The 15383-nt window shown below is 41.2% G+C and overlaps 1 protein-coding gene across 1 annotated transcript; it reads left to right on the plus strand.

The window, feature by feature from the left end:
* The first annotated feature begins 1479 nt into the window (after positions 1-1479).
* On the plus strand, positions 1480-14064 carry LOC106561144 (repulsive guidance molecule A). The gene is made up of 4 exons (XM_014124789.2): positions 1480-2105; positions 5342-5460; positions 7881-8398; positions 10834-14064. The coding sequence occupies exons 1-4, from the start codon at positions 2092-2094 to the stop codon at positions 11536-11538; spliced, it is 1356 nt and encodes a 451-aa protein (XP_013980264.1). The 5' UTR covers positions 1480-2091; the 3' UTR covers positions 11539-14064.
* Positions 14065-15383: the final 1319 nt, after the last annotated feature.

Here is a 15383-nt window from a genome sequence, read left to right on the forward strand (position 1 = left end):
CCTTTTTCACGAATGCGTTTGTTAAATCATCACCCGTTTGACAAAGTAGGCTGTCATTCGATGATAAATTAACAGGCACCGCATTGATTATTTGCAACACAGGACAAGCTCGTTAAACTAGTAATATCATCAACCATGTGTAGTTAACTAGTGATTATGTTAAGATTTATTGTTTTTTTATAAGATAAGTTTAATGCTAGCTACAAACTTACCTTGGCTCCATGCTGCACTCGTGTAACAGGTGGTCAGCCTGCCACGCAGTCTCCTTGTGGAGTGCAATGTAATCGGCCATAATCGGCGTCCAAAAATGCAGATTACCGATTGTTATGAAAACTTGAAATTGGCCCTAATTAATCGGCCATGACGATTTAAGTGAATACTTTTGTAAATGTGATTTTTCTGTATTTCATTTTCAATAAATTTGCAAACATGTTTAAAAACATGTTTTCACTCTGTCATTATGGGGTATTGTGTGTAGATGGGTGAGGAAAATTTTTTTAATCAATTTTGAATTCAGGCTGTAACTATATGAATGCACTTCATGTCCCCAGTGTGTCAGGTTCAGATTGATAAATGTGATGGACTCAGAAATGTTGCACTATCTACAGTAGGACATAGCAGCTATCCAAGAGAAGCAATATATTTCTCATGTTTGACATGGCACTCAATGCACAAGTTTATAACACCATTTGAAGAACTGGGCTACTTCCACTGACATATTTAGTGGTTCATGTCTGGTAATATGTTCAGATTCATAGGCTACCTGTTTCTGATGCCAGCCCATTCTGGGTATTTTTCTGTCTAGCTACATCTGGAAAGAAGGCATAATAGCCTACACCATTGGAGCTTAGCAAATGTCTGTCCCATGACTCAGTGATATAGTTGACTCCAATCACCTGTTTGATGGATTTTCCTGATCACAGAGCGGTTGAGGCAGTGAGAGCCTTCTCCCTAGAGGGATGGGGTTGGAGCCCGGCCTTGTAATGGCTCTCTAGGAGGGGGTGGTCTGGTCACTCTGCTTGAGTTTGATCCTAAAACACAGGTGCAGTGTAATTCCCCTATTCCCCCCTCTGTCTTTGAATCTGATCCATCCGTTACCTTCCTGTTTCTAAATTTGGCCATATCCAAAGCTAGTTTTTAATATCTAATATATAGTCATGTTGGATTTGGACCCAAGCTCTAGTCTTGCTGTACTACTGTACTTGCTGTTTCCCTTTCTCTTTTAATCTCAGTGAAGTGAATGGTAGGCTATTTTGGCATAAATGTCAAATATTGCCTAAGGTAGCCTACTAAAACAGAGTATGCATCATTATTATTGCCATTTGATAACATAGTGGTTATAGTGTAGTTATTGTAGTGTAATCCAGAGTGGTGGGAGGTACGAAATGTGAAGGAGGAGCATGAATCTTAGTTATTGTGGTTTATTAAAATTAGTTGCAGCTGTTTATGCATAATATTTGGAGAATAAATCCCCAGTCTAAACACTCGCAAATTGCCTGAAACGGCGCGAGGTGTCGGGGGACTGAAGAGGGGTCCCAGCGGCGTCCTGTAGAGCCGATCATTGTCTCTCACACTTTCTAAGTATCCATTACACAACAGTGAGCAACGAAAGGAGTCGGGCCAGAGCTATCAGCAGCCCATGAAGCAGCAGCGGTGCCCGGAGGGCTCTTCCTCTCAACGTCAACGAGAACCAACTAAACTGAGAGCAGGAATACAAGCGTAAAGATGAGAACAACTGTTAATTATGGTAATATTTTATGAGACGTGAACGTTTATATCGTGGGAACGTTCAGTCGACGGGATGAGGAAGAATAGTATCCAAGTGTATGAGAATCAATGAGTTGATCGGGTGCTCTATTTCAACGCGAATTATTGTGTGCAAAAAATCACTTTGATTTCACACTCCTTATTTGAGACACCATCGAAGGAAACCATGAATGGAGGTCGGCATTTTCCACCAATTTAAACAACGGTATATGCGAAACATTTGGATTACTTTGCCGCACAACACCTATTTTGGGTGGAATTTCGGACTCGGACTTCTCGCCTTTGCGCCTTCCTCGCGTTCAGCAGCTAAACTTGGAGGGATCCATGCAGTCGCAAAGGTTGGTATTGGTCGTTTCTCAACAGCGAACAATTAGGCAATGTACAGTGTTTTTCCAGGCTAAAATCCAACATTATATTTTCGTGGAGGCTTCTCATGATATTTCTGTCAATGGGTCATTTTATTTTGAATTTTGTGTTTTTGACAGTGGACTATAGGAGACTACTTCTATTGTCAAGCGTAATGGTAATCTATATTGTGTGTTGATTACCCTTATAATACATTTGACAGGCATTGTGTGCTACAGACTTTCTTTACATTTTTGTGGCAAAAAAACGGCAATAGCCATAGTAGGCCTACAGACTACAAAAGTGAACTTGCAATGCAAGTTGTCCAGCTGTAATAACATGTTTTAAATGTTATTAGGCCTATAAGCATTGACATAGGGTATGGCATTGCTACACAACTAGGCTACTTGTATAGCCTAAGGTCTATGGGTTATAGTAAAATCATAATGGTCTTAATATGATTCTATTAGACAATATCGTTCGCTTCTCCTCTTTCACAATGCTAAAATCAAACCCTTTACGAATGCATTATTCAGGAAAAAAATGGAATTGGAAACCTATCAGAAAACTTCCAATGGAGCGCCTATCATATTTGTGTTTTGAATAAAAAGAACATAGAACATGGGCTTCTTTATTCGCTGTGATAGAAAGGAAATGGGGTGGTAGGCCTATCAATGTTGATGACTGACAGACAGTTGTGGGCTACAGTTGCACTAAACCGCCAAATAATAGACCTGTGCACACATTTAATGACAGATCAACTTGTCCCGGCACTCATAATGCCATGTGCGTTTGTCATGATGTGAGGCTTGATATCTAGAGTTAATACAGGCGCCATCTGTTGGAAAGTGTGAAGTATCTTCACCCGGTGTCGTATAAGCCAGATCATACAGTATGTGGCTATGGGCCAGATGCATTATCAGTATAGGTCTATCTCCCCAAAATATATAAAGAAAACATCTGGAACGCTAGGAATTTTATGAATTTAAATCGACATTTAGGTCTAGGTATTTTAAGCCTAAGGATAGTCCCTACGTTTATATTTCAAGGTCAGTGATGACTAAAATGAAATCAAAAATCATTTTGGCCAATGAGACATCTATTTGTTCTATGGACTGATTTAGCTTGGGGGGAGTTTGGTTTTAGCTGGCCTTACAGGAGGCATTACATGGGGGCTTTATACTGTAGGTCCCTGTTGAGATGTGATATTGTAGCCCTACAGTGAGATGTGATTGAATGTTCTACATGTCAGTTACCACACTACAAGTCTAGGCTACATGTCAGTTACCATACATTGTTAAGCAATCCAAAACATCTTCCAGTCCTTACAGAACATAAGTATGTTAAGAAACAAAGCACTATCAATGTAATATCACTCAAGTGGCCCAACTAAATGTCTAAACACATCCATGTGGTTTCAACAAACTATGCCGTTTTAATCTGGTTTAATAATCATATTCACTTATAGCCGTTGTTCTATCTCTTTCCAGACAAATAGTTAGTCTGGATGGTGTTTGGGGTTTTCCAGTAGGCTAATGTTCCCAGGGTTTTTTATCAACCCCAATAGACTAGTATAGCCTACACAGTATGTATTTATGCCTACATAACATCTTAGCTGGATATTATTCTTAAGTATTCTCATTGAAGTGCAATGGTGCATCAATATGTTCAATGTCTTAGGGCATCAGCCACCTTAATTGCCTGACATTAAGGATAAAAAAATGGATCAACATGGTCAGACATATTTTACACCACACAACGGACTTGACTTGCTTCAGTGACATTTCTAATGTAGACCTACAGAGCAAACAGTGTTGTGGAGAGCAGTATTGTACTGATGGGTGGTTGATCAACAGGTGTAGTAGTTCTTCATACAAGTCCTGGTGCATATTGCCTATTCATTATCCAAATCATGACATAATGTTTATAACTAATAGACAGACAAAAAAATTCTTAATGAACATCTGCTTACTTGTTTCTCAATTGTTTGCTGGCTGGCGTATGTTTTCTTTCAATTGTGATTTCATAAAGATGTTATGTATCATGTTACTAAAAGGTCAGTGCAAAGCATCAATGTTTGCTCCAATTTAAACCATAATAGCCTTCTATGTGTTTGTATCATCTGGATGATCAAATACCAACTATTGTGTTATGGAGGTTTCATTGACAGTGCACCAACCAGCGTAATATATCTTACTAGTTATTTGACACAGCTAAAAGAACATGTTTTGTTTGAGTACCTTTTTTGAGGAGAAATGCTATTATCCTTTTTTGCTGTTTATCTCCATTTTAAATTCAATTTCAATTCTACACAGATTGTCATGAATAACATCGGACAATAATTCTGTGTAGAAGTAATTCATTTTTGTAGGGAGTTTGTTTATTTCATCTAAAAGTGTTAAAACAGTGTTAAAAAATGGTTTGCAAAGATCTCCCAACACAATATTAAGTAGGTGTTCCTACATTTTGGTATACTCAGCGTATAATCAGTCATGTTATCATTGATTATGAGTCTATTAAAGAAATGCCACAAAGACATAACACAATATGAGTCAATAATACAGTATTAGCCTAAAGGGCGTATAGCCTACATGCTTGTAAGTGGTAACTTTAGACATAGCCTATTTGACATTGTCACGTATATGTTAATTTGTCTTTTGTACTACTATTAGCATGGTTAGCAAGGTTAAACATTTTCATAATGGACTAAGTCAAGGCGCAAGAGAAGTGAAATTCACCCATGCAGACTAACCTCTGCCCCAACATAGATTTACGCAACATAGAAATAATATTATTAAGGTTAGCATGTTATGTAGCAGCAAAGCAAAACACTTTTGTTCCCATCATACTGTTGAGGCCCAACGTGCTATACTGAACAAATCTACACGTTGAGTTGTAATTTGAGACTCAGGAGGGACCGAAGGCTTTAACAACGGCTCCTCATTGGTCCGGTGAGTAGTATAGACTGCACCTTCTTGACACTCCCTAAATTCAAGATCGATTGCCAGCTTTTACTGTTTGCTGAGGAATTCGAGTGCATTGAATCGGCTCCTAGAAAGAGGGCGAAAGTTACTTCGAGATTTCGAAACAAGTACTTGATCGAGGACATGACTGTATTACGTGACTTCAGATCTCATGTAGCCTACTGCTCCGTGTTATTCAACAAGATAGACGATAGGAATATCTCCTAATTCATTTTTCTTCCACCTTCTTGATTTGATTCGACCAGGGAGAGGAGAGAAGTGCGACCCCGTGCTGGATGGACGGTTATGGGGAAGGGAGTAGCAGGACCTTCGGCGCTTGAAGTCGGCAAGATCCTTGTTTTGTTTCTTTGCCTGTTTCCTTCTGGTAAGACTTCGCAAAACTTAGAGATACTATTTAAATCATGCGTGTTAACTGTATTAATATGATTATTATCTAGTTATTACAACCCTTGTTTTGCCCTATGGTAACCATTTGCAGCTCACATAGCATAAACAACCTGCCAGATGGATGTATAGACATGTACCTACATTATTTGTCAAACAAGACAATTAGTTGAGTTTATCAACAAAAATGGAAGACTGACTTTATAAATTGCATGTCAACACTGGTAAAACATATAATGTCAGAGTCCTGTGGAATCGACTGTGTCAGTACGAACCGCCAATGGTTTCGCGTTTCTTGTGCTCCATGTTGTGGTATATTCGTAATAAAAGAAATCGTCACATGGGAGTAAGACTTTTTTGTTTCTATTGAATAATTTTACACAGCTCAAGCCTATGCTACTCAAGCGGTAAACCCCGTAGTTGTGTTATGTTTTGGGGGGAGGGGATAGGGTTTATACATTCTAACCCTCTTTTCTAAAGTAACCTAACGGTACTTGCCTTTTTCTTTTTCTACCCGTATTGCGTCGGTCTAAAGAAAGTAAAGACAAATAGTTCGGGAAACCCATGAATCCCTGAATCACAGGCGTTTAGCTTATTTTTGGTTGGATGAACAATAAGCAATTCGTAACCATGCTTAGGTTATTTATTATTCGACCTGCATGGATCTTTCTAAGCAACATTAAAACACCTTGATATAACACAGGTTATAACGGTCTTACTTCAGCCCTTCTTCCTTTTTATGAGATCTCCATGGCCTCGTAGAACTCAATTTCCACATCAAGTCATTTACCGCCAAACAAAAAAAGTGATAATGCAAGTGTTAGTTGTTGTTGACGTTTATTCCAGATTAAGATTAGTTTATTGCCACTTATCAGATGCGTGATAATAAATGCCTTTTGTTGCTGTGACTGGGAGGAGGGAGTGGTGTCTGTGCTGTGTGGGGGTTGGAATAGTTGTGGTGGAATGGTAGAGTCATCAGTATTAATAACTGAAAGTGTGACTTCTAAGTGTTGTATAGTCATTGGTTAATAAGTTCTGAGGGAACGTTTGGTGCAGCAAAGTTACATGTAGACTCGTCCTAAACTGAAGTTTGTTTAATAGGGTGAAGTTAGGAGATCCAATTGTATTGGTATTTGCTTTGAATGACATCTATTCTTTCCTATGTAACCCCCGTACCATGCCACCCAAAGCAACTTCAATTTCAGGTCATGTCATTTAAGTCCTGGGGAATGCCTGTTGGAAGTTGCATTACTCTTTGATTAAGGCCTTCTGCAATGGACAGGTGGATATCTTATATCAAGTTTGACCTGTGGAATGGTGAGGCCTCTCTTCTGTTCCGCTCTCTGGTCCTGGAGCTAGTTTCTTTCCTGTCTGAACCCCCAGCCCCCCCCCCACGCCACAATCCATTGCTGATGAACAACCTGATCCCCTTACACAGGGCAAATTTATGACTGCTGGTCTCTTCACAATAGCAACTTACATTGCCCTCATTCAGAGCCGTAAGTCTACCCCCTCCCACATTGGCTCGCACAATCTCATACCCTTTCCAGTTCGCCTCAACAATAGCTAAATTCTCAAAATAATAATTTCCTCACTCCGTTCTGGCTTTTAACCATGCAACAGGAGGATGTAGTATAGATGCAAACATTAGGTAGCTGTGAATTTATGCAGTTAACACTTCTGAGTAGCTTGTTTTGACTAATTAATGATGTGTGTGTTGGTGTTTTTCCTAATGTAGCCCCCAATATCCCTGTTGAAATCAAATTTGTATATTTTTTATGACACCAATTATTATTTTTTATGATGCATGATCTTTTGCAGATTCACTGAATCTCTTGGAAAAGGTAAAACTCATTGTGTGCTGTATGAAGTCTCAGAGCAGACTTGATTTGTAATGAAGTGTGCATACACATCCAACTGGGCTTACACTCGTTGAATCAACTTTGTTTCCACGTCATTTCAATGAAATTACATTGAACAAACATGGAATAGATGTTGAATTGATGTCTATGCCCAATGGGATGATGGAGTTGGCAAACTGCAGCCACTTGGAATCCACATATTTGGTGGAATTTAGGTTTTCGTTACACTTGAAGTCAGTTATTTGATGGAAATAAATGCTCAATTTGTCTCGAGACACTGAAAAAACATGGAAAAACTCAAAGAATGCTGCAGGGCTTTTTTTTGATTATAGGAGTCTAAAGACTGGCCATTGCATAGGTTATTGTATAAGGGTTTCAAACACACAGATAAGACTGTATAACACATACTTTTCCTGTTTGTTTAGTACATTAATTGTTTGACACAATGTTTAGTGATTGGATGAACAGTCCATTGTGGGTATTGGTTTGCCATTGTTGTGTGATCTATGGTCCTAATGTTTTCTTCTTCTCTCTACAGTGAGTCTGCAGTGTAAGATCCTCAAGTGTAACTCAGAGTTTTGGGCCTCCACCTCAAGCTCTGGCCCGGAGGAGGAGTTCTGTACGGCACTGCGGGCGTACAACAACTGTGTACGCCGCACCGCACGCACTTGCAGAGGCGACCTGGCCTACCACTCAGCCCAACATGGCATAGAGGACCTCATGAGTCAACACAACTGCTCCAAGGAGGGACCTACAACCCAGCCTCGAGCCCGGACCCCCGCTCCACCCCCACCACCACAGCTCCAGCCTGACAGCCAGGAGCGCTCCGATGGGCCGGAGCAGTGTCACTACGAACGCAGCCTTCCTCGCCATTCCTCGCCACCCAACTACACCCACTGCGGCTTCTTTGGAGACCCACACCTCCGTACCTTCAGCGATGACTTCCAGACCTGCAAGGTGGAGGGCGCCTGGCCACTTATCCATAACAAATACCTGTCTGTTCAGGTGACCAACACACCTGTCGTGCCTGGCTCCTCTGCTACGGCCACCAGCAAGGTGAGAGGAGCCGCTACATCTCTCTATCATATTGAATCAATGTGATATTGACTGTATGTTGGGTACAGCACAGTTACAGAGTGTCTGGTGATGCTTGACATTGCTACTGATCCAAGTATTCTGTGATTATTTCATTGCTACAGACTGAATCCTTGAAAACTACTCTCTTGAAGTAAAATTTCACAACTTTCCTTATCATAGAAATACCAACAGACCTTGCGTCTGATAACACTGGTCTTCTCACCACTGTGGAGGAGTGTAGACATGCATCTAAGTAGAGAACAAAAATATAGCAAAAAGATACAGGTAACTGCCAAAATAATGGAAACATTTGAGTAAATGAAGGATACAAAGTATATTGAAAGCAGGTGCTTGAACACAGGTGTGGTTCCTGAGTTAATTAAGCAATTAACATGCCATCATGCTTAGGGTCATGTACATAAATGCTGGGCATGCAGGTCATTATTTTGGTTACCATGGCCATTTTAGGAAAGGGAAAGTTTTGTTGTCTCCTGACCAAGGCTGCTACTCCTCTGTTTTGCCCTTTTCTTACAAAGAAAGCCCTTTCAGGTAATGGGAGAGAATATTTTTGCTTTGTTTGAAACACTGAATGGAATGTTGTTGGACAAATTGTACTGCAGTGATTTATTTGTAAGAGCTCTCAAATCAAGAAATATTATCTTAAGTAAGACCTTCGTATGTAAGAGGTTGTGGGCCTCTTTAATGTGGCCAGAGAAGTAGGAGCAGCCGTGGGAATGTTTTACTGTGGACTCTGGTTAATGTTTGGATCAGTTCCATCGCAGACCAATAGGCAATACACAGAACAATTGTTGGGATCCTGATAAGGTTTACAAATTATGTGCCAGTATTATACCCGCAGTATAAACATCATGTGGACAGCCAAGTCTAATTTTAGGCCCACCCTATGTGTAGCAGTCCATACCCTAGCATTGTGTGTATGTTAGTTAGAAACTGTTGTTTTAACTAAGTGCTCAAGCCATGCAGGAAACTGCAGATATTTTCTGCACATTAGTTGGCCCTGATACCTCATAAATTATCATTGTTTTGTTTCTACAGTACATTGGACGGCCTGGAGGGCCACCCCAGAAATGTATTTCATTAGAACATGAGGCGAAAACAAAGATCCCTGAGCATTTGTAGTCTGCAAAGTCACTTAATATTAGGTCCACATTTGGTACGATTTTGGCAGTCGTGGTTGTGTGACCAATAAGCCTCCGTGCACTGTATCCTGACTGCAGGGTTTACACTGACATTTTGTCCTCAATCACATAAAGAGAGAGACCAATTTTCCATCATCAGACCTAATGATGCACTTTCAGCATTCTGGCTTTTTTCTGTGTGCTTAAGGTAATGATATTTTTACACAGCTGTACTTGGAAGCAAATTACACAGCTTTTGAAGTTATTCAGTCTGGACAAAGGGAAAACAAGGCAGAAGCCTATGCCACCTGTACAAACAAGACTGGGTATTGCTGTAGCTCTGTTTCATATGGGCTCCTGCTGCAGTGTATGGAATGGTCTGTTGTATGCACTACCTTCATTCAAGGGATGGGTTGATGAAACAGTTTGTTTCTTTATGCACAGGGGTTTTGTAGAGGTTTGTTCATATTCTTAGATCATGTTATCCTTCGAAAAGAGGGGTCAGTGGCAGGTTAAAAAAAAATGTTTTGGGAATGGTGGATTGTGGGGTGGGAGGATTGAGGGGTGGGTTGGGGGCTGGGTTGGCAGATGACTTGACTGGGTAATAACAGGGCATTTTGGTGCTCTACTTCCCGCCCCTGCCCCCTATTTGAGATCAGAGCCTATCGGCTGTCCCGGGGTCTCTTCTGAGACAACGGCTCACTGGCGTCCTAATGAAATCATGCAAGCAGAGAAGTGACCAGCTTTAGTTAATTAGCCACAGAGCAGAGCACGCTCTCCCCTCCTGGCTCAGTGCCACTCCCTGGAGCACAGTTCTGGGGTTCACAGGCAGGTTTTTCACCACTATGAATGGCTCGTCTTTGTGTCTGCACACTGAGGCCCGATTTAACATGGCCTATACCCGTGTTTTCTGAGAGCGTTTACTTTGGCCTCCCCCATGTTGAGGCAGAGCTGAAATGTGACACTGAACTGGGGTGGTGGTGTAGATGGGTCTGCATTACACAAACTACTGGTGTTCTTAATGCCAAAGCACAAAGATTCCCCTCAGTCATTTGTGTAGCCCTACCACTAACTCTTGTCCATATAAACATGTAAATATAGAGGTTCCATACATTGTTTTTTAATTCAACTGCTGTTCAATGATTTAATATTTTGATGTCTATATGTACCTTGCTATTTTCATCCTCAAAAGGCCTGACACATATTGAAACATATTGGCTAGTGTTGTGCTGACTGCTAATTCTAATATTCTCCCTTCTCTCTCTCTCGGTACAGTTGACAATCATCTTCAAGAACTTCCAGGAGTGTGTGGACCAGAAGATGTACCATGCAGAGACAGATGAGCTGCCTGCGGCGTTCGCCGACGGCTCCAAGAACGGTGGAGACCGCCATGGGGCCAACACGCTGCGCATCGTGGATAAGGTGCCTGGGCAGCATGTGGAGATCCACGCGCGCTACATCGGTACAACTATCGTGGTCCGGCAGGTGGGCCGATACCTGACCTTTGCTGTGCGGATGCCAGAGGAAGTTGTGAACTCTGTAGAAGACCAAGACAACCAGGACCTGTACCTCTGCCTGCACGGCTGTCCCGCCAACCAGCGCATCGACTTCAGGACATTCAGGGACCGTGCTGTGGAGGGCCACGGCCCGGCCAAGAGCAGGACGGGCAGCCAGTCCCATGGGTTTACCTATCAGGCTGCCATGGCCAAGTGTAAAGAGCGCCTCCCAGTGGAAGACCTGTACTTCCAGTCTTGTGTGTTCGACCTGCTTTCCTCTGGGGACATCAACTTCACCATGGCCGCCTACTATGCTTTTGAGGATGTGAAAATGCTCCACTCCAACAAGGACAAATACCACATTTTTGAAAAGAATGCTTTCGGGAGTAATGCAGCACCGAGGGGATCAGATATGTTCTCGCTAGTCCTCCTCAACTGTCTGGCTATGTTGTTGTGGATTGAGTGCTGCTGGGTTCATCTATAGTGCCCTGCCAACTTCATCCTCATTATGCTAGCTGTCAGTGGGTGTGAAACAGTGCCCTCACCGTGTCATACTTCACCTCTACTGCTCTGTTCTCAGTGGCTGGTGGCCAGTGTAGTCAGCAGGGCCGTCCATGCCTCTGAGGGGTCACAGCAGCCCATTTGCAATCAAACTCATCCCAGCCCATGGTCTCATCATTGTCGTCATCATGTGTTGACTTACATCTGGGGGAGAGGTGAGCTCTCTGTGCTCCCACCTATCATTGCGTTCATTCAGCTGGTTAAGGAGTTGTCCTTTGATTAAAGGAGCAGTGGTGAGAGAAGAGAGCCCAGGAGCCCCAGCACTTTGGATATCCAGCTGGGATTAAATCCTACATTCCCACTGGGACTGCATGCCTATGAGAAGCAAGACGAGATGATCTCTTACAGAAAGAAGAGTTTGCTGATCTCCTCTCCTCACTTGTGCCAAGCCAGTGGAGCTCTCTGTGGCTCATGGGTCTGGGCTAGAGGACATGACAGGGGCTTTTGTTAATGTCTGTCCAGAAGGAGCTCACTGTCTGATGAGCTTCCAGCTTTGGAAAAGCCGGAGCTTTTTGGAGAAAGTACTCGGGCCAAAAGGATGTCAAAGCAGTGAGTGACAGTCTAGTCTGCTGTGGAGGTTAATAGGTCATAACGCCAGGTCTTTTGTAAGATTGTGTGTGTGTGGTTGTGCCCCTCTGTGGTTTAGTGTGTCCGCCAGAACAGGCTGTCTTGAATATTGGCGTTTAAAGTGTTAATTATGATAATTGTATTTTTTGTATAGGGTGTAATTAAGATGTTCATAAGAAAACAGCCCTTTACAAACTTTACCAAGGGCACAGATAATGCAGAAACCCAGATCACGTTTACAGAGTATATCTCATCCCTTCATTCAACCGATCAATCAACCAACCAACATGTACCATGGCCAAGAACGGTCTTTTGTGAGTTATTTCTCTTTTTCTCGGCAGTCAACAGTTCCCCGCAGATGTAGGTATCATGGCCATGTATTTGGTTTGAGAAAGATAGTCTTTCTGACCACTCTGTAGAGAGTAGGTCCTGTATCAGAGGAGGCTGGTGGGAGGAGCTATAGGAGGACGGGCTCATTGGAATGGCTGGAATGGAATAGCTGTCAAATCTAAAAGCAGCACCCGGCGTTATACCTATTGCGGACATTGCTATTGGATGCGTCTAGTCGCATAAGTAGAAATCCTATGCAGCTGTTTCAAGTTCGAACACTTGCATGGGTGATGTAGCGCGGGTTAATGCTTGATCTGATTGAATCTAGGCCTAAGTATTTGAACTTTTGATTGTGTAGAACGCTGGACGGTGCTAAATGGATAGACATATTCAGAGCAGCATATGGCAAATAAGCTGTCAGTTTTCGGTTTTGAATTGTACCTCTAGTCATATGCAGGACCCGTGTGATGTGCATACATCTACAGTACCATTTTGATTTGTTGTAGTTTCCCTATTGCATTGTTTGTGTTAATAGTAATAATGTCATTCACCAGTAAGCCTAAATCTTGAGGCTGAGGTACTAATACTCCGAAGGCCTGCTATTTATGAACAAGACATTTAACCTAAATTCTGTTTTGATCTTTATTTTAATTATTTGTTGTATACCCAAGTAAAGCTCAAAGGATACAACCTTGTCAGACGATTTGCTTCATTTTTTCCCCCTTCTATTTCATCTCGGTAGAATATATTTAGATTTGACTATTCCCTTAGTACTCATCTATCCAACAACTTAACAAGGTAATATATCCCTACACTGAAGTGTTTGGCAGGCCTAACTACATGTACTGGTGCCGTTTGTTCTTAGTCTGGCAAAAAAAAAGTTGTTCAAATATACAAACATGATTGTAACATTGAATCTTGTTTTTAGAGATGTAACTTGTATTTTGAGTTTTCTATATGGTTCTACATGTGTAGTGTGAGATTGTATATACGTTTGTGTGTAAAATATTGTATTTTATCTGTATTGAATTTCACTACAGTTTTGAATATGAGAAAGGGTTTGGTGAATGTGACCTTTTTATTTTAAAATAATTTGATGAAAACGTGAACACCACAAAACTGCACATCACAAAGCTGTAGGGGGTCTTTAGGGCCTAGTGTTCAGCTATCTATCAATGGCAGGGATCCTATCCTGGTTACTGTAGTTTCAGAGCATTAATTTGCTTGCTCAGGAGCAGACACAAGTTAACCTGGATTCCATCCAGGTGGATATCTAAAAATATGAATACAAGAAAGTGTCCCTTTTTTTGGTGTCCATGTTTTTAATTTTAAAGCACTTTATGTTCTTTTCACTTAGCTCTTACTTGTTTGAACTTGATTGTGAATAGAGGTTGTCAAATTTGTAATGGTAGAAAATATGGCATTAAAACACTTGGCCGAATGGCAGAAGCCAGAAAGATCAAACTGTGTTTGTATGTAGGACAAAAGCGGTGTGACACACCAACTGTTTATATTGTAAATTATTTATTAAATAAAAGATGTGTCTTGCTAACTTTTGTACTTTGTTTCATAGTGATAACGAAACACTAACCAATGAAGAGCTTTTTTTTTTTAAATGATCTAGATTTCTAGTGGAGGTTAGGCTACTTGATTTGCTTCGTTACACTGCCACCTAGTGTAAGCATTGTGTAAGGATATGAATACATTTAAAAACAGCCCTGGGGAGCCCTGACATTCTTATCATACAGCAGTGCTTGATAAACCATAATAATCCAGGTGGATGCTTGTAGTGATAGCCATGTATGTTTTATGTATTAGCATAATTGTTGTGGGGAGGATCAAGATCCCCAAAGGCAAAGACATTTATTATAACCAGACCGTTTTAGGCTGAGGCCCAATTACAAGTGTCAGACTGTTAAGGCTTCCGCATGCTTTGGTTCGGCTGACGGAACAAGTGCGCTCGCATAATTCCCTTAAAAGACCTTCGCTTGAAAAACATGAAAAAGTGTCAATAGCAGTTTGTCTGTCTTGAGACGCCGTAGTCAGTATAGACTTACTCAAAATAGTCAATCTAAGATGACTCAAGAAATTTGTTGCGCAATTTTACATGAAAATGTTTGGTGCAGTATTTCTCAAGTGAAACATGTGCATGAAAACGAGTCATCTATCTCAATGACAACACTTAATTGAAGAATTCCTCCTATTGACCGAAATTCAGCAACCGAAATTCGGCTTGCCTCAAGATTGTTTTGTGTGCACGAACAGCCGAAAAAACCCTTGCTGGAGACCAAAACGAAGAATAAAAAAAGAAATATATATATATATATACACACAATGTATCAGTCAAAAGTTTTGACACATACTCATTCCAGCGTTTTTCTTTCTTTTTACTATTTTCTACATTGTAAAATGATAGAGAAGACAAAACTATGAAATGACACATATGGAATCATGTAGTAACCAAAAAAGTGTTTAATGTCTTTGAGCCAATCAGTTGTGTTGTGACAAGGTAGGGCTGGTATACATAAGATATCCCTATTTGGTAAAAGTCCAAGTCCATATTATGGCAAGAACATCTCAAATAAACACAGAAACGACAGTCCATCATTACTTTAAGACATGAAGGTCAGTCAATCCGGAACATTTCAAGAACTTCGGTAGGTTCTTCAACTGCAGTCACAAAAACCAAAATCTGTCCTTTGGTCTGATGAGTCCAAATCTGAGATGCAGAGTAGGTGAAGGGATGATCTCTGCATGTGTGGTTCCCATCGTGAAGGATGTGTGATGATGCTTTGCTGGTGACACTGTCAGTGATTTATTTAGAATTCAAGGCACACTTAACCAGCATGGCTACCACAACGTTCTGCAGCG

The sequence above is a fragment of the Salmo salar genome, chromosome ssa10 (genome assembly GCF_905237065.1).
Source record: "Salmo salar chromosome ssa10, Ssal_v3.1, whole genome shotgun sequence".
Classification (NCBI taxonomy): domain Eukaryota; kingdom Metazoa; phylum Chordata; class Actinopteri; order Salmoniformes; family Salmonidae; genus Salmo; species Salmo salar.